At 35.1% G+C, this 25,201-nt stretch overlaps 2 protein-coding genes across 3 annotated transcripts; one reads left to right on the top strand and one right to left on the bottom strand.

The window, feature by feature from the left end:
* Positions 1-10,596: 10,596 nt before the first annotated feature.
* LOC133315939 (1-aminocyclopropane-1-carboxylate oxidase) lies at positions 10,597-12,319 on the top strand. The gene is made up of 4 exons (XM_061517626.1): positions 10,597-10,763; positions 10,898-11,124; positions 11,439-11,772; positions 11,878-12,319. The coding sequence occupies exons 1-4, from the start codon at positions 10,659-10,661 to the stop codon at positions 12,163-12,165; spliced, it is 954 nt and encodes a 317-aa protein (XP_061373610.1). The 5' UTR covers positions 10,597-10,658; the 3' UTR covers positions 12,166-12,319.
* Positions 12,320-19,786: 7,467 nt separating this feature from the next.
* On the bottom strand, positions 19,787-24,893 carry LOC133315944 (probable tyrosine-protein phosphatase DSP4). Of its 2 annotated transcripts, XM_061517631.1 has the most exons (6): positions 24,544-24,893; positions 24,294-24,387; positions 22,619-22,676; positions 22,487-22,530; positions 22,273-22,388; positions 19,787-19,917 (listed from the first exon to the last, which is right to left on the bottom strand). In XM_061517631.1, the coding sequence occupies exons 1-6, from the start codon at positions 24,804-24,806 to the stop codon at positions 19,902-19,904; spliced, it is 591 nt and encodes a 196-aa protein (XP_061373615.1). In that variant the 5' UTR covers positions 24,807-24,893; the 3' UTR covers positions 19,787-19,901. The 2 variants fall into 2 exon arrangements, with proteins under 2 accessions (XP_061373615.1, XP_061373614.1); XM_061517630.1 differs by lacking the exon at positions 19,787-19,917 and having other exon boundaries at positions 21,753-22,388.
* Positions 24,894-25,201: the final 308 nt, after the last annotated feature.

Genomic DNA, 25,201 nt, shown 5'->3' with positions numbered 1-25,201 from the left:
ATTATATTCGTTTGTGTCTGACCAAACATATTGATAAGGTATTTTATCTCTCCTGCTGTCTATTGGCTAGAGCTGGCAAAGTAGGCAGCCCGTCCCGTCTCGCCTCACTCTGTCGTCAATCCGTCAAAAAATGAGTCAATTCGTTCTGCTCCACTTTTGAAAGTGGGCTGAAAAACTCAGCCCGCTCTGCCCCGTTTGGCGGGTTGGGTGGGTTGGCCCGCCAGTCCGAGTCTATTTTACACTGACCCGCTTTGGCCCGTCAATGCCCGCCGTCAACCCTCCAAAAAATGAACCCGCTCCGCTCCGCCCCACTTTTGAGATGGATTAAAAAACTCAGTCCGCCCCGTCCCGTTTGACGAATTGAGCAGGTTGACCTGCCGAACCAAACCCGTTTTGCCGACTCTACTATTGGCGTTAGATCATCGATTTTCTTAAAAAATATAAACTTTAGTTATGGAGACTTTATTATATCGAGAATTATTAACAGTTCGAGAACATAATCAACAAAGCGGTTTGATCGAGAATTATTAACAGTTCTGATTAGTAATTCATATACTTTCAACAACGAAACACAATGGCTAACATTTAATTGCTCAATGCAAGCAGTAAGTAGTACTAACGTCCAAAATAGTTTCTACGAATTCTGACTCTGCCCAAAGCCTTTGAGCAACATTTGGTGCGCACAAGTCACAACCAATTCATACATAAAAGATTCTCCTGATCACTTTCTCTACCTGAACTAACGTTACCGCAAAATGGGTGGGAAGACAAATTGCTGCTACTTATATATTGTTCTCTCTCCTCATCCATTTTCACCTCTTAAGAAAAGTGGAGGAGGACCACAAAGAAAGTTACATTAAGATTCCCATACGAATGGAATAAGAAGTTAAACAAATGGCTAAAATTATGGATAAAAATATCAAATGATGATAGCTCAGTTGATATACGAGAGCTAAACAGAATGAAACCATAATTTTGAATCCGCTCCAAACAAGACTACCTCCCGTGTTCAATACCTATAGTTGATAAAAAAAAAAAAAAAAATTATGGGTAGGAATGACACGGAAGCTGTTAGCACTTAGCAATGACCACAACTTTTGCTTTTTACATACTGCACCATACAGAATGAATTTGCTTCATTGAGTAAAATGGATATCAAAACTTTTTTATATTTTGTAAGCTTCACTTACTTTAGAAATTCCCAATCTAGCTGAAATATTGATCGAAATGAATATGCACGTATCATTAGTAAGTATTCCATTTCTCACCTGTTCCTTTCTTTTTTTTTTCTTTTTTAGCTCAAGTCATTCCTTTCTAGGAAATATACGAGTAATGAAGTGCAAACAAAAGAGACAAATTCATCAGCAAAAAAATTTTAATATTGTTTTTGTTGGGCTTCCTTCTTCAATGCTAAGCCTAAGCCCATTGAGGGGTTTCCTAAAAACCCTAAACCTTAAATCCTAGATTCCACCTCCTCTATATATTCATTAGTTGTGGGTGGAGACTAGGTTAGAATTAAAGAAAAAATATTTGAGAGATTTGCGAGCAAAGCTTTGAGCTTTGTATTTTAGGAGATCTCTAGAGAGAGTTTGAGTGAAACATCTCTAGGAAAGTTTGATTATCACCATTGTTGGAGAAGTTGAGTTAACCACCACTTTGGTGAATCTTGATTATTTGTACCCATTATTTTCATAGTTGATGTTTGAACTGGACTAGGTCCCGTGAGTTTTTACTTCTTTATTGGAGAAGGTTTTCCCACGTTAAAAACTGCTTGTATTCTTTTTCTCTATCTCCCCTTTTGTGTTTTTCGTTTTTCCGCTGCGCTGCCCGACCTGGTGAAGTTCAGGCCGAGGTAAGATTGCCGAGATCCAGGATCTTGTTCACTGACTTCCGCAAAAGACTGCTTAGCCAAGTTGAGGGATCAGAGTTTCCAACAGTGGTATCAGAACCCGGGTTCGACGGGTTCTGAGGGAGACGAGATGGAGACCAGTGGCATAACTCATGATGGAGATATGTTCAAGCTGACCGCGGACAATTTCACCTATTGGAGACCGATGATGGAAGATCATCTCTACTATAAAGATTTACATGAACCTCTTTGAGCACATGTTCGAATTCACGAACGCGTACGAGTTGTGGACGAAGCTAGAGTCCATGATTCAGAAGAAGACTCACAGAAACAAAGCATACCTGGTTCGTCGACTTGTGAAGCTTGAATACAAGGACGACATGAGCATGATTGAACACCTCAACACCTATAAAGGTATTGTTAATCAACTGGCTAAAGCCGAGATGAGAATTGATGACGAGATGCAGGCTTTGCTGCTGTTGAGCTCGCTGCCAGAAAGCTGCGACACTCTGGTGGTGACTTTGGGTAATTCAGCTCCAGAAGAAAAATTGAAGATGGATGCCGTAACAGATAGTCTCCTGAACGAAGAAGCCAGGAGAAGAGAACGAGGTGTTTCGAGCACGTCTGAGGCCAACGTTGTTGAGAATAGAGGGAAATTCGACTCTCGGGATAGAAATAAGAGTCGGGGTCGAGATCGTGACAGACGAGGAAAGTCCAGAGGCCGGTCAAAGTCGAAATATGGGTTGAAGTGCTTCTATTGTGGGAAGACAAGCCATAAGAAGCCAGACTACTGGACTCTGCAGAATGACGAGAAGAACGGCTCTGTGAAGCCGGATCATATTATTCCCGAGAAGAGGGAAGACAAGAGCACCAGTGCAGTGGCTGCCAACTTGAATGCCGAGATATTCCTCCTTTGTGAGGATAATTATTTGAACGTCGCATATGATGACTGCACCTGGATTGTTGACTCCGGTTCCTCCTTCCACGCCACTCCACATAAAGGTTTTTTCTCCTCTTACCGAGGTGGTGATTTTGGAGTCGTGAAGATGGGAAATCAAGTGACCAGCAAGATTGTTGGTGTCGGTGACGTAACCTTGACCACGGATGTTGGGTGTCGACTTGTGCTGAAAGATGTAAGGCATGTTCCTGACATGCGATTGAACCTAATCTCGGTAGGCAAGCTTAACGATGTTGGATTAGTGAACTACTTTGATAGTGTTAGATGGAAGCTGGTCAAGGAAAACTTGGTTATTGCCCAAGGTAAGAAGGAAGGCTCCTTGTACGTGATGCAAGTAAAGATCAATGGCGGAGAAGCCAATTCTGTCTGAGATGGACCTAGCTTGAAGCTATGGCATAAACGCCTCGGCCATATGAGTGTGAAAAGGATCCAAATTCTGAACAAGAAAGGATTACTGACCGGGTTGAAAGGCCAAGCGTTGGAAAGTTGCACGCACTGCCTAGCTGAAAAGCAGCACCGAGTTTCTTTCGTGAAACTCGATCAACCCAGAAGACGCAGGTATATTCTTGACCTCGTTCATACTGATGTTTGCTCCATGTCGGAGAGATCCCTTGGAGGAGCTCAGTACTTTGTTTCATTCATTGATGACCACTCTCGCAAAGTGTGAGTTTATTTGTTGAAGTCTAAAGACCAGGTACTCCAATCCTTTAAAGAATTCCACGCAATAGTTGAAAGGGAGACTGGCAAAAAATTAAAGGTGGTCCGATCTGACAATGGTGGTGAGTATTGCGGCCCTTTTAATGCATACTGCAGAGCGGCTGGGATCCAACTTGAGAAGATGCCCCCAAGACTCCACAGTTGAATAAACTAGCTGAGAAGATGAACCAGATTATTGAAGAGAAGGTCTGAAGCATGTTATCCAATGTCAGGTTGTCGAAATCATTCTGGGGAGAAGCCGTCAGAATTGCTGTTGACTTGATCAACCTCTCATCATCACGACCACTTGAAGGAAAAATTCCAGAAGAAGTCTGGACAGGTCGGGAAGCGGGCTATGATCAATTGAAGGTGTTTGGATGTCGAGCTTTTGTGCATATCCTTAAAGACAAAAGGGCAAAACTCGATGCAAAGAGTAAAGAATGCATTTACCTCGGTTCGTCGAGATGTGTGTTCGGGTTCCGACTTTAGGATCCAATCAATAAGAAGATAGTGAGAAACCGAGATGTGATCTTTCATGAAGATGAGACAATTCATGACATCTTGAAGCCCAAAGTCTGAGTTATTGTCAGAAGTGAAAAACTCATCCCTCCTGTCCGAGCTGAAGCAGGGGTAAAAAATCAAGAGAATGAAGAAAATGATGTTCACCAACAAGCTGATAATGACCAAGATACTGAGGTCCGAGTTGATGATGAGATCTGGGGTGAGAATGATGAATCGGGTTCTCAACCTGAAGAACAGCCGAGATATCCAACTCGAGAAAGAAAACCCTCTACAAGATACCCATCTGATGAGTACACCATTGTAGCTGAAGACGGTGAGCCTCAGAGTTATGATGAGGCTGTAACGAGCTCAGAAAAGGAAGAATGGGAAAAAGGCAATGCAAGACGAGATGAAGTCTCTGCACGAGAATCAGACTTATGAGCTGACCAAGATGCCTGAAGGAAGACGAGCTCTGAAAAATAAATGGGTCTACAAGATTAAGAATGAAGAGAACATGCAGAAGCTGACATACAAAGCCCGGATTATAGTGAAAGGATGCAATCAGAAGAAATGAGTAGACTTTGAGGAGATCTTTTCTCCTGTGGTGAAAATCTCCTGTGGTGAAAATGACCTCGGTCCGAACGATGTTAGCTATGACGACTTCGATGGACCTCAAGGTAGAACAAATGGACGTGAAGACGACATTTCTTCACGGTGATTTAGAAGAAGAGATATATATGGAGCAACCTGAGGGGTTCCAAGCTCGAGAACAAGAAGACTTGGTATGTCGGTTGAAGAAGAGCCTTCATGGCTTAAAGCAAGCACCTGGGCAGTGGTATAAGAAGTTTGAATCATTCATGACTGATCACAAGTTTGAGAAGACAGAGACCGACCACTACGTATTTGTGAAAAGGTATGAGGCTAGAGATTTTTTGATTTTGTTGTTATATGTTGACGACATGCTTATTGTAGGGAAAGACAATTCGAGGATAACCGCCCTGAAGAAGGCGTTGAGCTCGTCCTTTGCATTGAAGGACCTCGGCCCTGCAAAGCAGATACTCAGAATCAAGATTATCCGAGATAGGCAAAAGAAGCTACTGTGGCTGAGTCTAGAGAAGTATATTGAGAAGATTTTGAAAAGATTCAGCATGGACAAAGCCAAAAAACAGAGCACCCCCTAACCGGACATATAAAGCTGAACCAGAAGCAATGTCCGAGGTCTGATGAAGACAAAGAAGAGATGCTGAAGATCTTGTACCAATCCACTGTCGCAAGCTTGATGTATGCAATAGTTTGCACTAGACCCGACTTGGCATATGCTGTTGGAATGGTAAGCCAGTATTTGTCAAACCCGGCAAAGAGCACTGGGAAGCAGTGAAATGGATCTTCAAGTACCTCCGAGGTACGACCAACTTATGCCTCCGATTTGGAGAAGGCAAAGCCGAGTTGCAAGGCTACTCAGATTCTGATTTAAGGGGAGATTTCGACTCGAGAAAGTCGACGACGGGATACATCATGAGATTTGCCGGAGGAGCTATCTTTTGGCAATCAAGACTTAAGAAGTGTGTTGCACTATCGACAACCGAGGTTAAGTACATTGCCGCTACTGAGGCAAGCAAAGAGATGATGTGGATGAAGAAGTTCCGCATGGAACTCAGCCATGATCAAGACAAGTACGAGCTGGGTTGTACAATCAAAGCGCAATCCATCTTGCGAAGAATTCGACCTATCACTCCCGCACCAAGCACATTGATGTGAGGTATCACTGGATCCGGGATGTAGTGGAAGGTGGAGAGCTCGAACTCGTCAAAGTGTACACTGACCAAAATTTGTCCGACTGATGACAAAGCCGGTTCCAGCAAGAAAATTTGAAGACTGCTATAAAGGAGCCGGGTTGATGCTGAAATCGACGCATTGAAGTCGGAGGGGAGATTTGTTGGGCTTCCTCCTTCAATGTGTAACACCCCAAATTCTAACAATTGATAATAGCATAAATAATTTCAATAATTTTTGTAAATAACAGCGGAAGTTCAAAATAATCAAATTTGGAAAGTGTTACCGCCGCACTTGTACTATGGACAGGTGCAAGGCTAAATTTATTACATTAAAAATAAAACCAAAGACTAAAGTTTAAATAAAGGAAATATGTCTTATGCATTTATTTAAATCTCATAAAATTTCTAAACTTAGAAACTAGCTAGAAATATAATATCCGAGTCGTGATCCTCGCTGCCCACAGCTAGCCCCATCCTTTGCAACATGCTTCACTGAAAATCTACTCCCCCGTGAAGGATCATTGCAGTTAAACAAACACAAAAGTTAGCAAAGCTGGTAATCCAAATCCGATATACAAAAATAAATAAATAAACAAAAAGAATGTAACTCATGATAATCCAATAAAATAATATAACTCAAAAATTCGAATCAAATGTCAACTTGTTATTAATTATATTAATATTTATTTAATCCATTTAGTCTATTTAGTGGGAAGAGAACCATGGTAGACCCGGGAAACCCTGTCAGTCTACCCTGTGACCCGGGAAACCCTGCCGGTCACAAACAAATCACTTTGGCCATAATCAATTCACATCTTCCTAGTGTGCACACCTCTTCCCAAAGTTGCTACTAGTATCCCGGGAAACCCTGCCAGACACCACTTTGGGAAGAACGGATATAATCTTTTTTACATCAGTTTCACATCGGAGGCATAAAGCCCAAAAATTGTGTTCATCACTTTGGGAGGTACCATCCCAAAGCTATCCTCCCACTATTATTATTATTATTATTATTATTTTAATATAGACATAACAAAATTTCCCAATTTATTTCAAATATATGTAATATCTATTTTCTGCAGCAAACAATTAATTTCCAATTTACCAAAACATATATATATATATTAGTGCCTCAATTTATAAAGTAAAGCACAAAATATAAAAAAAACAATTGAAACTAAATTCATATAACTAATGTATTTGAAATATGTTCATCACGTAAATCGAAAAGTAGAATTGCAATATATGTAACTTGAAAGAAACGATTCAGATGGTAGATGGTGAACATACATCTAATTCAATTGAAAGTGACGCACAAAAATCGAGAAAGGAGATTTTTTTGTTTGTTTTTGTTTTGTGAACTATATCATGTATAAAAGCAACGATAAGTATAATTCGAATTCAATTAAAGAATTGCACAGAAATCAAAAGAAATTTGCAACGAAGTGTAACTATGATATATATTTAGGATCATAATTATCCTATCAAAATTCATATAAAATTAACCTAAGACTTCTAAGGATTAGGATTACACATACCAAATTTCACATAAAATAAATATAATCTAAAAATACCTAGGGATTAGGATTACCTGGTCTCCGTTTTCGCTAACTTTTAGAAGAAAAGAGTAATTTGGGGCAGAGAACCGGTTGATAAAAAAATATAAAGATTGAAAATAATTAAAATAAACTCTTTGGAGTGAGAAGAGAAAGAGAGTAGTAGAGGAGAGTGAATTGGTTTGGTTAGGCTAGGTCTCTATTTATAGTTGAAGTTTAGGGCTTATACATTACTGACTCAATGCTGACTCATCATATCTAAACAATTTATGTTTGTTGAGTCATCATATCTAAACAATTTATGTTTGTTAAGTCATCATATCTAAACAATTTATGTTTGTTGAGTCATCATATCTAAACAATTTATGTTTGTTGACTCATCCTAATCCAATCAAACATTACCAATCAAATAATCAAACATTAAAGCATAATGATCAATCAAATAATAACAATTTATCACCCATTATTATTATTACTAATTTATAATTTATTACTATTATTAATTTATTGTATTATAAATTACTATTATTTTTCTGGGATATTACAAATGCTAAGCCCAAGCCCATTGAGGGGTTTAATAAAAACCCTAAACCTTAAACCCTAGATTCCACCTCCTCTATATATTCATTAGTTGTGGGTGGAGGCTATGTTAAAATTAGAGAAAAATATTTGACAGATTTGTGAGCAAATCTTTGAGCTTTGTATTTTGATATATCTCTAGAGAGAGTTTGAGTGAAACATCTCTCTGAAAGTTTGATTATCACCAGTGTTGGAGAGGTTGAGTTAACCACCACTTTGGTGAATCTTGATTCTTTGTACCCATTATTTTCATAGTCGATGTTTGAATGGACTAGGTCCCGTGGGTTTTTACTTCTTTATTGGAGAATGTTTTTCCACGTTAAAAATTGCTTATGTTCTCTCTCTCCCCCCCCCTTTTGTGTTTTTTGTTTTTCGGCTGCGCTGCCCGACCTGGTGAAGTTCAGGCCGAGGTAAGATTGCCGAGATCCAAGATACACAATCTTGTTGACTGACTTCCGCAAAAGGCTGCTTAGCCGAGTTGAGGGAACGAAGTTCCCAATTGTTTTTTTAATAAATATTTACGACAACATAGTCATTTTAAATAATACAAATTTATAGCACTAAAACACGCCTCACATAGGGCGTGATCGGTTGGAGAGAGACACTCCCCATAGAGGGTGTGTTTTATGATAGAGACACTCCCCACAAGGGGCGTCACTCACCATGTGCTGACACGTGGCACAAAAAGTCAACAGTTTGACTGTAAAACTTTGGAAGCCTATAACTTTTGACTCCAGTGTCCGAATTAGGTAAAAAAAATATTTGATTCCACATAACTTTTCGAGATCTACGCAATGACACCATATTTGGCATATTTTGTCTCTCACAAAAAGTTTGAATTTACAACAATAATACTATAAGAACGTTTAAACCCAGATTAATAAAAAGAAAATCACTATCATGATTAGTATGGTGTGTAAAATAACCAAAAAATTGAACCGAACCGATCCGCCCTTAAAATAACCGGTTTTTAAAAACCAGTTCATGAACCGAACCGGTTTTTAAAGAACTAGTTCATGAACTGAATCGGTTTTTAGAACTAGTTTAAGAACCGAACCATTTTGAATCGAATCGAACCGTTTCCGAACTGAACTATTTTCAAACCGAACTAAATTGATTTTTATAATTTTATTTTTAATTTTTTAATTTTTTTTCTTTTTAAAAGAGGGTTGACCCGAATCGGTTCCGAACCGAACCGAACCACTTCCAAACCGAACCAGTTTTGAGCCGAGCCGAACCATTTTCGAACCGAACCATTTAAACCAATTCGGTTCGGTTTTTCAAAAAATCTGGTTCAGTTCGATCCATGCACATCCCTAATGATTAGAAACATTCCTATTAAAGATCCTTATGATTATGGTACCATTGTTGCAAATTGAAATTATATTTATGAGAGAGAAACTTCAACTTAAATAACATCGTTCCCACTCACAGATATAAAATATGTAAAACGGAGCACAAGGAAGCATTTTTTGAAAATAAATTTGACTAACTAGAACTTGCCAACACGTTCGTCTCAAAAAGTTATGGAAAAAAAAAATCTGATTCAGGCACTCGAGGGGACTTGGTCTCAAAAGTTTGCCTGAATTAGGTTTCTTATTTATTCCGCATAACTTTTTGAGATGAACGTGTTGGCAAATCCCGGAGAATACTTGGTCAAATTTTTTTTTTCAAAAGATGTTTCCTCGTGCTCGTTTTGCATATTTTGATATCTGTGAGTGTGAACGATGTTATTTAAGTTGAAGTTTAGTCTCTCATAAATATAATTTCAATTTGCAACAATGGTACCATAATCATAAAGATCTTTATTATGGATGTTTCTAATCATGACAGTGATTTTCTCTTTATTAATATGGGTTTAAACATTCTTATAATATCATTGTTGTAAATTTAAACTTCTTTGTGAGAGACAAAATATGCCAAATGAGGTGTCATTGCGTAGATTCGAAAAGTTGTGTGGAATAAAAAAAATTACCTAATTCGGACACCCGAGGCAAAAGTTATGGACGTTCAAAGTTTTACAATCAAACTATTGACTTTTTGTGCCACATGTCAGCACCTGGTGAGTCACGCCTCTTGTGGGGAGTGTTTCTCTCATAAAACACGCCCTTTGTGGAGAGTGTCTTTCTCCAACCGGTCACGTCTCTGTGTGACGTGTTTGAGTGCTATAAATTTGTATTTACCTTTAAAATGACTATATTTTTGTAAATATTTATTAAAAAAATAATATTTAAATTTTTTTTTTGCCCAAATTTATCTAATCAAACTTCAATTAATTTCTAAAGCTTGGATGCTATGATTTGGTAACTGAAGTTGCTAAGCTCCTTCCTAGAAATTACCTTCACATGACCCAAAAATAAAGGTCAAGAGAAAAGAAAATTTGAGAATTGGGTGGAGGAGCTGGTTTGATTGTGGTCAAACTTTCAAGAGAAGAAATCAGCCACCAAGTGGGTCCAACCTACCCCAACGTGGTAAGACAATTCAACTACGTAACCAAAAGAAACGTTAGCTGGGATATGTACAAAAGCTAAGATAAAGACAATGCTGCATAAAGCAGTTAATTACAATATATTCATGCAATTTTTAAATGAGAATTTTTTTATTTTTTGTTGGGGTTCGGCCTAATCTACAGGTCTATAAATACCATGCTACCAAACTCTATTCTGCATAAAGCAATAGAGAAAGAGGCAGACAGAAAGAGTGTTTATTTTTTGGTAGAAAGAGAGTTTATTTGAGTTCAAGAGATGAAGAACTTCCCAGTGATCAGCTTGGAGAAGCTCAATGGTGAGGGGAGGAAAGATACCATGGAGAAAATTAAGGATGCTTGTGAGAACTGGGGATTCTTTGAGGTACCTCAAGAACCCAACCAAAGCTTTTATTACCTCATTAATTTCTGCATTGCCCTCCAAATATCTCTTCTTGTTTAGTTCTTGTGATTTTCTTGGTACTTGTCTCTTCTTATTGTTTGATCTCAAAACTGTAGCTGGTGAATCATGGCTTACCCCATGACCTGATGGACACTGTGGAGAGTTTGACCAAAGAGCACTACAAGAAATGCATGGAACAGAGGTTCAAGGAATTAGTGGCAAGCAAAGGCCTAGAGGCTGTCCAAACTGAGGTCAAAGATATGGACTGGGAGAGCACCTTCCACCTGCGTCACCTTCCTGAATCAAACATTTCGGAGATCCCTGATCTCAGTGATGAGTACAGGTAACATACACATTGCATGACATAAATATTGCAAAAATACAAGTAACGCACGTTGATACAGAATTTGCACCGTGATTTTGAGTTGACAAAATGGATATAAACAGAGATCCCATACACATAGGAGCAGAAGTTCAATTTTGAACATTGCTCCATATATGATTTTTGTTTCATTATTTCCTTTAGAGCATCTACACATCACCAAATGATGACTACAAAACAAATAACACAAGATGGACCTGTGCCCTTCAGAAAAAAACTGCAGCTGTAAATTTTCTCTTACCCAATTTTCTAAATTACTTGAGGTAATGGTGCAGGGAGGTGATGAAGGAATTTGCTTTGAGGTTAGAGAAACTAGCAGAGGAGCTGTTAGACTTGTTATGTGAGAATCTTGGACTTGAAAAAGGATACCTCAAGAAGGTCTTCTATGGATCAAGAGGACCAACTTTTGGCACCAAGGTTGCCAACTACCCTCCATGCCCTAAGCCAGACATGGTTAAGGGTCTTCGTGCCCACACAGATGCTGGTGGGATTATCCTTCTCTTCCAGGATGACAAGGTCAGTGGCCTACAGCTTCTCAAAGATGGACAGTGGGTGGATGTGCCCCCAATGCGCCATTCCATTGTTGTCAACCTCGGTGACCAGCTTGAGGTAAATTTATGTCCTTTCAACATATATGCCTAATAGACATTTCCACAAACAAGTTAGATTCAAGATCGTAACTCTTAACAAAAAAAATTTCCTTGGTAAAAACAGGTAATCACCAATGGTAAGTACAAGAGTGTGGAGCACCGAGTGATAGCACAAACTGATGGGACCAGGATGTCCATAGCCTCATTCTACAACCCTGGCAGTGATGCTGTTATCTACCCTGCTCCAGAATTATTGGAGAGAGAGACAGGGGAGAAAAGCCAAGTGTACCCAAAATTTGTGTTTGAAGACTACATGAATCTCTATGCTAGGTTGAAGTTCCAGGACAAGGAACCAAGATTTGAAGCCCTGAAAGAATCAAATGTCAAACCCGGTCCAATTGCAACTGTTTAAATATGTTTTACTATAAATACCATGATGTTTTCCTTGGGATTAGTGAACAAAGACAAAAAAAAAAAAAAAAAAAAAGCCTCATAGGCAGATGCATATTAGCATATGTTTCTCGAATGACTGTACCACAGAAAAAAAAAAAAAAAAAAGTGTTTCTCGAATGAATATAATTATTATATTTGCTATAATGTTTGAAGAAAAAAATCAGATGTCATAATTATTAGCAAAATTATTTATTGCCTCTAGGCCCTATGCACACCTTGGAACAGTGACAATTTTGTGGACAAAAAAATTACTAGACTGTCACGTCAACAGTAAATTTTGCCAAAATGCCACGTGGCATAATTCGCTACACATTGTAGCGAATTATGCATGCAAGTAATTCGCTGCACAGTGTAGCGAAATATGCCACGTCAGAATCAAAAATGACACATGTCAAATTTTGAGAAATTCGCTAGCCTATGTAGCGAATTTCTCAAAATTTGACATGTGACATTTTTGATTCTGTGCATTCTGACGTGGCATATTTCGCTACACTGTGTAGCGAATTACTTGTATGCATGGCTGTTGATGTGATAATCTGAATAAAAATTTGTACAAACGTAACAGTGTTACTGCACACTTTCCTTATACGTTCTCTGACTTGATATGAGATCGAAATTAGCAAGTTGGGTTTTGGACCACCAACGATAGTGTCGTAGTGATGTATGTTAAAAAGGAACAAGAATTATATTACGGATTGGAGAGCAAATATAAAGTAAATAGTCACGTGGGATTGTGGGAAGACGATACAAGTCGAATTTAAAATAAATATAGTGACCCTTGCAAGCCCCTGTTCTTTGCAGAAAAAATAAAGAAGATTATCCGTTTAACTGCCAAATCCAAGAAATTTTACTTACCATGCTCTAGATATCAACAAAGTCCAACATCGCCCATTATAAACTCCCGTAATTATTGGATTTTATAATAATTATTGTTATAAATGTGATTAAATTTGAATTTAATGAGAACATCTGTATATAACTATATTATTATAGTTTGCTTTAAAAAATTTAAATAACATAACTCGCAGGTTAAAGAAGAGACAAGAACCACAAATTAAAGCCTGAATACATTTGAATAATAGCATAATGTCCACTACGTGATTTCTTTAAGACATAGGAGCTTGACATTCATGTAAGCATTCCAACTTCGGAAAGTGGAGAACCCACTTTTGTAGTATGTTTTTTCAAAGAGTTTGTTTTTCTCCCAAAGTTGTTGTTTTTTTTTTTCAGAAAAAAAAAATATTTCTTAAAAAAAGTTTGTTTGGTTACCTTTTTTTTTGTTTAATAAGCAAAATTCATAAAAAAAAGTTTAAAATCTTTTTTTTTTAAGTTAAAATTTTTGGCTTCAGATTATCAAAAAAAAAATTAGTCTCTATAAAAAAGCAGAAATCAAAAGACAAAGACATTTTTAAAAATCAAATATTTTTTTAAAAATCTAAATATTTTTTATTTTTATAAAAAAAATCTCTTTTTGGAAGCTCATCCAAACATGCTGTTAAAGCTGAAAGCTAGCATTTTGGGAGGGATGAAGCCTGTCATTTGCTCACAATCATAACATTAGCCAGAAAATTTTCCACCAAATAAAGGCAGACATAGCATGACAATTTGGACAAAAAGGAACTTAAACGCATATAAATATGAATATATTTGTATAAGGGAAGCACTTCTCACGGTTTTTAAAGATTGCTTCTTTGATAGTGTTAAGTACCTAGTGATAAAGCAACCTTTTTCGCCCTTTAAAAAAGTGTGGGGGTGGCAAAAGCAAACTAAAATGTGTAATTTTTAATCATTATTAACTATCCATAAGTTACTGCTACTAAGCTATGAGACATACCATCTGCAAATATTTTAAAATTTCTCTGTTTTAAAGGAACACAATGAGTGTGCGTTTGGTAGAATTTTTTTTTTTTGAGGATTTTCGAAAAACTGGAGGTGATAATCTTATTATCCATATTTGGTGTGTAAAATTTTCGGAATTTTTTTTAAGGGATTTTTATTTGTGTGTAAAATTTTCTGAAAATACTATCCAATAATACTACCCAGGGGTGGTATTCTTTGATTTTCATAGCAAGAAAAAATTTAACACAACCAAATATAACATCAAAAAAATTAACCCAATATTTTTGAGAATATTTTGGTCTATCAAATAACTTTTTAGTAACATTTTCGAAAAACTTATTTTTTCACCATATTTCTGAAAATTATGATTCCCGAGTAAACAAAAATTTCTCCTCCACCAAAAAGTTGTCCTTTGTTTAATTATTAAAATAATCAAAAAGGACAACATAAATTTTTTAATTTTTTCATCCATTAAATTACGTTATAAATAAAATGTGGTCCATAAAAGGCCTTTTATCTTTGCTCTTTCATCATCTCAATTTTATCACGTACAAATCATGTATAATATAAATAATATTATAATACATTTTGTATTATTATATTTATAGATGAGGCAGGTTATATTTATAAACTTTTTTTGTTTACAAACTCTTACAAACTACACTATGTAGGACCGGTCCTACATTAATCACACAGTGTACGACCGGTCCTACATTAGTGTAATTGCAAAAAAAATTTGTAAACGGATCCTGTCCCTTTATAGATATCACAAATATATAGTTTAATTCCTTGCGTCGATCGTCAAACAGTAAATAATATAAAAAAAAATTGTGACTCAACTATTTATCCAATTATACTTGTAGTATCATGCATCGACGTATAAATATCCTATTAGAATTGTAAAATGATTATTACATATTATATTTTAACTTTTTTGCACCACACTACTTAGGGGGGAAAAAAAAAATGTCAGAATACGTGTTTCTCTTATTTTATTGAAAAAATGCAAGAGAATTATTATCGACCTACATATCTAAACGCCCAATATAAGGCAATCACACAAATTAGGAAAATATTCTCTTATTAATGACATTACTATCGTGACATTAAGACAGTGGTTTATTAGGTTCATAGATTATTAAATGCCTAGAATGTTATTAGCTATAGGTAAATTTTATAAATAATAGATAAAGTCTACAAATATAATCTAATCACTTTTATACTGTTATGTTGTCACTGTCCACATACATCATCTCTTTTACAAACATCGTCGTCTCAAGATATTCTCATCTGCAGATACTTATGAGCTATGAGAAAGTATCAATCCCATATAAATTTATTAGTGTTTGACTATGACATTTTTATCAATTCAAGAATGATATACAAATATTATTGTTCATTACCGTTGGCAAGAATATTATGTGGCATACTTCACACGGTAGTATTCAAACCTGGCTGGACCGACTAGTTGAACTTTCAGACAACTGGTATTTCCAAAAGTGACATTTAATCAAACAAACCATGCTCGGGCAGCTTACAACCAATTAAGCTGGTTGTTTATAATATTTTAATTATTTTTTTTTTCTATTCCTTACTATGTCGGGTTAAAAAGAAACATATGATTGTACTAAAAAAAAAACATATGAGGATCTATTGGGAAAATTTTCCAATAAATTTCCTGACTTTGTGATGGTAAAAATATAAATTGTTTATACACAATTTTATCCTTATAATTTTATAAAAAAAAAATGTATCCAAATTCGAGTTCACGATCGTCTTATAATAAAGAAGCGGGTTTTTTTTTTACCCTTTTGTTCTTCATTAATTAATTAATAATTATTTTGTCTCTTATTAAAAATTATCTACCAATCTCCTCCTCTTTAATCGATTAAGTTGGAGATTTAATCGATTAAATGGTCAAAAATGAAAAAAAATCATTGACTTGAAGATTTAATCGATTAAATCTTCAACTTAATCGATTAAACCTTCAACAAAGAAAATCAAAGGCAGACACAAGCCTTGTTATTTCATTGCCAAGTATCAACTTGATTACTAGTACTATTCCTCTCAAAGAAATTTCGCGTGAGACAAAAAAAATGTGGTGGATCCCGATTCTCAGCTTCGTTTCTGCTTTTCTGGGTTTCGTTGTGCAGGTTGCAACGCACTTTTTTTGAAACGCAAATTTAATTTAATCGATTAAATTTAAAGATTTAATCAATTAAATCTTCAAGTCAACGATTTTTTTCAGTTTTGACTATTTAATCGATTAAATCTTCAATTTAATCGATTAAAGAAGGATAAATTAATAGATAATTTTCAATAAAGGGCAAAATAATTATTAATTAATTAATAAACAACAAAAGGGTAAAAAAACCCTAAAGAAACAACCTAATTAATTAAACCGGTGGCTTTTTGGCTAGATAAAACATACCTCACCACTCAACCACTTATGTCATTTTTTAAATAAGTATTAATATTGTATTTTTTTTCTTGTATTCTTCCATATTAAAATTATTTTCACTTGCAAAATTATATTTAGTGTAGCATATATTTATACACCACGAGATTTATTTAATGTCTATGTTTTAAAGAAATATTTTAATTAAAATTTAGATTTTATTTTAATGTTTTTAAAAAATTTAATCATATATATATATATATGTGTGTACTTCTTTGTTTACATATTTTTATATATTTAAAAAGGGATTAATGTCCTTCATAAAAAAAAAAGGGATTAATGTTGTTCCTATGTTATAAATAAAGGGCATTTTAGAAATTTTACTTTCCTCTTATGTTATAAATTTTACTAAAATATATTTTATTTTTAATCTTAAACCCCACAACGATAATATTTCGAAGTTGCAGGAAATAATTTTATATTCTGTTATCAAAGAAATATTTTTCCCATTTAAAAATACAATTTATTATTTCTCATGTTATAGAAAATAAATTTATTTTCTACACACATAAAAATACATGGAGCTCATATTTTTTCTTTTTATCTCTTCCTCTCACATGGACTCCACATACTTTTATGTGTATACAGAAAATAAAATTTATCTTCTATAATACGATAAACATTTAACTCCTTAAAAATATACACATATATTTATAAAACATGACCATTCTGATTAGGAAAACATTGCTTTTCATTCAGAAACCCTTTTCTTAAAGTCCGCCCTCACTCATAAGTCATACATAACTGATAAACCTTAACTTTGAATTGTCCAAAGCTCAAGTTTGGACCCACCGCAATTATATGCGTTTTTTGGGCCAGGTAGCTTACCAAACATGTGCTCAATTACACAGTTTCGTGTAGCCAATAGTGATTCTTTTGTGTGCAATTATTTATTTTGTCACAATTTGGACAATTTCTTCTGGTTTAACAAACTAAACAAAAATAGGACCACTTTTTTGGGATAATAGCAAGCAGCAACTAGTGGACTCAATTAAACTGGATATTTGTATTATTGCTGGCTTATAGTGCACCACCATATGGGTCTTTGACTGAAGAAGGATTTCCTACTCCAACATCTTGTTCCTCTAGTGCCAATGGACTACACGAATAAAAGATGCTTGAATGACCTTGTTTCTCAAATGATGAAAAAAATCATCTATGTGATAGCTATGCATGGATACTCTAATGTTCCAACACTAGATATGACTATTTATTAAAATTAGGCTACGAACTGGAGGAAATTGAGTTTAATTAAATTGGATGTTAGTCCAAGTCTTCAGTTACTTTTCATGGATGTACATCCTCCTATAACAAAAATGCTTTAAGATGAGACTTGTTAAGGAAACGTCTAATTGGAGAAACTATCAATTAGCCAAAGTATAAATTGACGTTAAAGAATCACGATTGAGAAATATACTTAGTTTAGGAAATGGAGCTCAAGATATGCGGTGTTGTGCTTCGCCACAATTACCAGAAGATGTCATTGGCTAAGAGGTTGAGAGTTTTCGCAATACATCAAAGGAACTTGGTGTTGGTTGTATTCAAGAAAGACAAGAGTTAATAATAGAGTGTACTGGTGGCTTTTGGGGAGGGTGCATTCGAGCACCTTGCAATTGTAACCGTTGAATTGTGCTCAAAATCGGTCACGTCCGTTGTGCCAACCTCTGAGGCTAATTTATGGGGTTATATATATCCCTGTATCATTAACGTGAGATAAATGTGTCATTATCATGCTGAATCTCACTCCTTTGCACAAGCATCTCATATACCATGTGAGGATACTTGTCAAATATCTAGCGGGACCTACAAGGACAGAAACGTTTCCATTTCTTCTTATTGTTACTCTTCCAAAACACAGTCATAAGAGCCACCTTACTGATATGAGCAAGGAGCAAGAATGGCAAATAATGGATAAAGGGTAGTAAATAATTCAATGGTTAAGAATAATTCTGAGTTTGTTGTAACAAATTACTTTAGTTGGTGTATAAAAAGGAAAAGGGAATTGTGTACAAGATGTGGAATATTGTAAATCCATTTTCTATTTGAAATAAACTACTCATTTTCACCTCGTTCTCCTCTTTCTTCTTAACTTTGTTTTTCTCTCTCATCTTCAACCTCTATTCTCCAAGAAAGAATCCAAATCCTATCACTTACCCTGTATCTTCTCTTAGAGAATAATATAAATTATTAAAAGGCTCTCATTCCTTGAGGTTTTGAGTTCAAGTAATTTTTTACATAATCCTCAAGGTTCCGAACATTGCTCCAAATATGATTTTTGTTTCATTATTTCCTTTAGAGCATCTCCACATCAAATGATGACCACAAAACAAACATACAAGATGGGCATGAGCACTTCTGAAGTAAAACTACATCTTCCCCAATTTTCTAAATTACTTGAGGTAATGGTGCAGAAAGGTTAGAGAAAGAAGCAGAGGAGCTGTTAGACTTGTTATGTGAGAATCTTGGAGTTGAGAAAGGATACCTCAAGAAGGACACAAGATTTGTCAACTACCCTCCATGCCCCAAGCCAGACCTGGTTAAAGAAGATACAAATAAATTGCTAATATTAAAGTGTGCAGGTTATTATACTGATTGATTATTGATACTACACTACACAAGTCCACACTTATTCCTATATATATACACATTTTTCTGAACGCTAATTGCTCTCCTTGTTACCAACTCGGTGTGCTACAGCACTTGAGTAATGGGACCAATGGCTTTTCTGTCATTAAACTCAAATTTCCTTATGACTTTTAATTAATATTTATCAGTCGTGGGGGTTTAATTATAACACCATTTTTTAAGCACATTTGGATACAGGACTCTTAATTGGCGCTTTAATTTGGCGAAGAACTCCCGCAATGCAGTGATTAACTAAAGTGAAAAAGGCAATGGTTGCAACTCAAATTTAGGATGAAGTAATCTCCTATGTCACTTGATAAAGCTTAGGCAGGTATCTAATTTTTATTTGTAATTTCACATAAACAGGGCAAAGCTCGAGGATTAAATATAACATGCATAAAAGTTATTTAATTCCTACATATATAAATTTTCATTGCACATGTCAACTTTGATAAAATTTAGTATGATAGGCACTGCAAATTTCTAGGACACTCAACTAACTACAATGCTAGAACAGGGAAAATCCAACTCCAAGGTAGGCTGGAGGCCTCTTGAACCCAAAATCCTGCAAAAGATTCTAATTGGCCAACCAATCCGCAAAGAAAAGTTTCCTTCACATTCGCAGCAAAGAGCATGTCTGAGAGTAACATCCAACCAACATATGCCTTAAGCCCAAGGTAAATGCCACAAGGCTCAGCTGTGAAAGATGAGCACAACCATGTCTTTTGTGATTAAGCCTTTATTCCACTACCATCGCCATTTCCAACCATTCCTCAGTTTTCCTCCAATCTAAAAAGAAGTCACGTAAAAAAACTCAATTCATTTGTCAAATAAAATAGTAATCATAAAGAATTTTAGAAAAGATATGTTAATTGGTTAAATCTTTTGGGATGTGAATTATGTATCTGAGCACGTAAATAACTTACTATATATTTATATTACTATGATTTTCATATAACTCATTTAGTGTTTCTACATTTATGAAAAATTTGATAAAGAGAAAGAATAGTGATGACTATGAAATAAGACCAAACATATAGTGATAATAGATATTGAGTTAAAAGAGATGAAAAAGAAAGTTTGATTTTTCTACTTATAATTTTATTTTAATACATTTTCAATGTAAAAATTTTATATATTGTGATCCAATATGATGTGGTATTTAATGAGTTTGATTATACTAATGATTAGATTTATGTCAACTTTATTAAATTATAATGTGATATTCCATCATTTCATTCAAATATATAAAACTTTTTTACACTAACATTTTGTAAGTTCTTTTCCTTATCTATGAAGTTTGATGCCTAAAATTTCTTCTTATTATTATTACGGAAGGACTATAAGATATAATAATTTCATTTTCTATACCCACCTTTCATATTTTTTTCTCTAATAGCACGCGCTTGTTTAAGTTATCGAATAGTTTGCTTACGAATTTAACTATTTTGAAGTATGAGATTCACTTCAAAAAGAAGAAGAATCATTAATAAAAAAATATGAATGGTTAAAATCATGATTATATATATATATATGTGTGTGTGTGTGTACACACACACAATTGTTAAAGTTTTGTAGGTTTTCTCATCAACAAATATAAGTCGTCATGAAAAGCAACGCTCACCAGAGACCAAGCCCAAAAAGTGACTTTGTTTATGTTAATCAATCGGAGTTTCAAATAATGTATGCAGTCATATAAAAAATAAAAATAATAATGTTTTTAGTCAAAATTCAAAAATACGTAGAACACATTTATTTTTAAAATAATATTATATATAAGTCTGTATACATGGAAAAAAATTTATGTAATATTATTTCTAAATATTTTTTGACAATAAATTTCTGCTTCTAGTTAAGTCAAGATTTCAGAAAATGTCTTTTGGTTAAAATAATTTTTATAAATTAAGAAATAAAACTATCATAGCAAAACTCGGAAAGACAGTAAGAGAAACTCAAGGTTTACCGTTTCACTATACTGAGAAAAAACACACACAAACAAACATACTTGTATTTAGAAATTAAAAATACAAGATAAAGTGAAAAGAGGGAAGAAAAAAACTTGTAAAGAATGAAGTGTAAGAAAATCCAGATTACAGGGTTATAATATCACTTCACCAAAAATTAATAAATGTTCTAACCTTTTTCAAAAGAAAGCCAAGTGAAACTTATAAAAGAGAATTTAGCTAAAAATTTAGTTCCTTTGTATTTCACAATGTGTTTTACCATGATCAAATTTTTTTCCACTGAGATTTTACTTTTAACCCTGATCCTCTGGAGTTGTTTTTAGAAGTCCAGGAGGTGTAGTTAATCATCCAATGGTTGATATTGCATGAATTATTTTTGCCTTAAAAGGAAATAAATGTATTTAACAGCTATGATCATCTACAGTTTTTTATTTATTTATTTATAAATTCACAGGATTTTATAAACGGTGCATGAATTTTCCTCACTTATATTTATGGTAATCAGGCACATTCTTTAAATGCAAATATATGCAGGTCCCTCCAGAATTCTACCATGTTATCTGCCAGCTTGCAATTACCGCAAGAGAATAATAACCATCCATACTGTGTTAACTGGGCTTATATCCAGTCAAAATCAGAAAAGCAATAACAATAATCTAGGAAATAAAATTTATAAGTTTCTCTGATGGACTACACATCAAGATTTTTGGGTAGATAAACAAGGCTTGTCTAGCTTTCTTGAATTTCTCTGAGCCTCGAGAAAAAATCAAGAGATATCTACACTCATTGCTGATGAATGGAGAGCAGCAAAGAATACCCAAAACCAAGAGAGAAAAAATAGAACAAAAGGTGAGGCACACTAAGGGCCAAGAAGGGAGGGAGGGAGGGGGAATTGGGAAGAATTTTAACTCATACATATACTGGCAATGCTCGACTTTTTCTGAAGTTTTCTTATTTTATTTCTAAAAAATGGAAGAAGAAGAAGAATTATTCCTTTGCCGCTGCAATGCATGGAAGGAGTTCATCACCTTTTCCTATTTATTCCAATGAAGAATCTTGGATTCACTTTAAGCTAAAGAAAGGGAACCCAACTTAGCATAAATTGGTCTGTTACCTCTTCAAACATGAAAATGGTAAGGGCAAATGCTTCATGCTGGAAATATCAAACAACTCTACAAACCTCTGATCTGAAACTCTTGCTTTAGCAGCTGCAAAGCGCTGGTACTCATCAAAGACAGATGACAAGCACCATTTTTGCAATTTTCTATAGCATCCTACCAAACAACCTGTTCGGTGCTGCACACAGAAAGAAAGGAATAAATTACATACGTTAACAAGAAAATCCATTATCAGGTAGATATTATTAATTGAAAAAAATCTAGCAAAAATCTCACCTTTCCCCGCTTACAGTGAATTATAACTGGGTGGTTCCTGACATCTGCATTATTGATCACCAAAAGTTATTATTAGCAAAATGAGTTGTTGAAACTTGAAACTGCAGTTAAGATTAAAGAGCTATAGCATACCTAGGAGAACTTTTAGTGCTTCACGGATTGTGTCCTCTGGGATGTTTACAAAAGGCTCCTGGATGAACAAGTTTCACAAGGTTAAATACGATTTCACATTATCAAGAGCTTGCTAAGTCAACATAAAATAAAAGTTCCTTTTATCACTTTTTATCCACTAAATTACTTATTGGTAAAATTGGAGGGAATAGAAGAGGGTGTTGCTGATACAATTTGAAGATAATGTTTAGCAATTTCTGCTGATACTGATTGACTGAACAAATTATGGGATCCAAAAGAAGCTATTGCCAATCTATCCAGACCTTAATCTTAAACAAAAAACACAAGTGGAAAGAAATCTTTTACTCAATTCCCATTCATCTGATCATTCACCTTTTCCATTAATGGAGCCAGATATTAGATAAACGTGAAAATTAGAAGAAACTGAGATGGGAAACAAGGCTAGAAAACGATTCCAAAATCAAGGAAACTAAGGCAAGTTAGATATCAGTATCACAATCAAGGATTGCCTCAATAAAAGTACTGCTTCTCCTAGTTTTCCTAGACATTTAGAAGAAAGATTGGTCCATAATTTAATATCCAAAACAACGTTCATGGAATAGAGACTCAGAAGTTCAACAATATCATAAAGGACGAAGGATTCTCTATATCAATTCAACACACTTTATGCCCTAATCCAACCAATAACACATAAATTTCCATTTCCAAATGTTTTTCCCTAACATTATCTCCTTGTCTTTCCTAGGGTTGATCGTGATTTTGGTGCTACTTCTGAACTATTATTAACTCCTTTCCCCTTTCTTTAACTTGTACTTGCATTATCAGATGGCAGATCTGTGCTTTTAAACAGAATCGGTTTTTAACATTTTCATAGTGATCCCATTATAAAGACTCCAAGTATAATCTATGACGTCCAAGCCATTGATTATTCAAAAAAACAAATGATTGTGATAATTTAAGAAACCAAGGAAAAAACTTGACCGGCCAACTTGGATTCCATCAAGCGTGATTATATTCTAAAGTTGATATACTTTCGCTTGCACTCACGGATGAAGATTGAAGAATACTATTTTACATAAAAAAATGATCAAGAAAAAAAAAGCAATGGGTCCAATCATGAGCAATAACAAGGTCAAAAATGACATGCCAATATAATAATGATACCTAAAAAGCTGTGATAATAGAATTTAGCAAGCATAAGTCTCCAAAAAAAATATTTTTTTTTAAAGCACCAAATAAAGTTGGGACATTTTGAGAAGTTACATCAAGAAGAATCAAAGAACAGTAATTGAACTAGTTGAAGAAATAATAATGACAATAACTAGCTTTGCGACCCCTTTATACTCCTACTAAGCCCTGTTACAGCAACCCATTTGATTAAACAGTACTTGAAGCCACAACACTCGTGTAATGGTCCCATTTCCCCAGGTCCCAAATTAACCACCCCACCAACTTGAAGAAAAAATTTACAGATGATAAACGACAGATCAATTGGATTAGATGTCCATTGATCTTTGTGCAAGTTTTTTTTTTTTTTTTTTTTCCGGTAAACTCTGCAAATTATCAAGACATAGAACAAGCACAATCCCCCCAAAATGGAAATAACCAAAACCAAATCAGCTCATAACATCAATAAAAAGAGAGAGGTTAAAGGACATAGATATTAGATACACACCTTATGACCCTCAATCCCAAACTGATAAAGGCTGATCCCATTTGACTTGAGGAACTCCATGTTGGCCTCCGGATATGGCTCAGGGCACAAATAACTACAAAAAAAACCAATTAAACAAGGAATCAGTAATAGCATGCAAGGAAAAGAATTTACTAATAATTAAGGAATTGGGTATTTGAAAATGAGCCCAAAACACATGTAAGAAAAAATAAAAAATGCATAGGGGAGGGATTCAGGTGTATATACGCACATGATGGAGCGGAGGCCAAGGGTTTGGAGGAAGGAGAAGTTAGCGGGTTCAGGGAAGCCAGAGCGAAAAATGCCATTATCAACCATGGCGAAATTGAGGGGTGGGATGAAGAGATCCTCGCCGTCCACCTTGTCACAACCACCGTCGGCGGCGGAGGTGGGATGAGAGGAGATACTGAGTTGGATCTTCCTACACATCTGGGTGTCTTGGTGCCTTTGCTGCTTGTGGTGATGGTGGCGTTGAAGTTCTGCTGATACTTGCATATCAAAGTTGGAATTTTTATCTTTTGGGATCAGAGAGAAAGTGAAAGAGAAAGAGAAAGAGAGAGAAAAAAAATGAGGAAGAGGAAGTAATTTAGAGTGTTAATATGATGAATATATAATAAAAAGAGAAGGGGATTGTTGGATCAAAGAGTATATTCCTTAAGGTGGTGGTTTCTCTAGCTCCCTGAAGCTTATGAATGGATTTTATTTACAGTTGAAACTTGAAAAGAACAAGAGGGAAAGAAGAATGGCAGTTAAAGTAGTAATGGTGGGGTGGCTACAATGGAATTGGATTTGGAGGTGAAAGGAGACACCACCTATTCCCTATTTATATACACATTTCAGAGAGCCGTAAGCCGTGGCCACCAACAAAACCATGTCAAAGAGAAAGCACA

The sequence above is a fragment of the Gastrolobium bilobum genome, unplaced genomic scaffold, assembly GCF_033153095.1.
Source record: "Gastrolobium bilobum isolate Gb01-03AN ecotype WA unplaced genomic scaffold, APGP_CSIRO_Gbil_v1 utg4923, whole genome shotgun sequence".
NCBI lineage: Eukaryota > Viridiplantae > Streptophyta > Magnoliopsida > Fabales > Fabaceae > Gastrolobium > Gastrolobium bilobum.
The sequence above is the reverse complement of the archived record's forward strand: the minus strand, read 5'-3'. Positions and strand labels throughout refer to the sequence as shown.

Bases quoted from the DNA above. Each gene is read 5' to 3' on its own strand.
- LOC133315939 (XM_061517626.1), top strand. From the start codon at position 10,659: ATGAAGAACTTCCCAGTGATCAGCTTGGAGAAGCTCAATGGTGAGGGG. The intron at 11,125-11,438 runs GTAACATACACA...GTAATGGTGCAG, and splicing joins GATCTCAGTGATGAGTACAG to GGAGGTGATGAAGGAATTTG. The intron at 11,773-11,877 runs GTAAATTTATGT...TGGTAAAAACAG, and splicing joins ACCTCGGTGACCAGCTTGAG to GTAATCACCAATGGTAAGTA.
- LOC133315944 (XM_061517630.1), bottom strand. From the start codon at position 24,806: ATGCAAGTATCAGCAGAACTTCAACGCCACCATCACCACAAGCAGCAA. The intron at 22,677-24,293 runs GTGTGTATCTAA...TTGTTCATCCAG, and splicing joins TTGGGATTGAGGGTCATAAG to GAGCCTTTTGTAAACATCCC. The intron at 22,531-22,618 runs GTATGCTATAGC...TCAATAATGCAG, and splicing joins AGCACTAAAAGTTCTCCTAG to ATGTCAGGAACCACCCAGTT.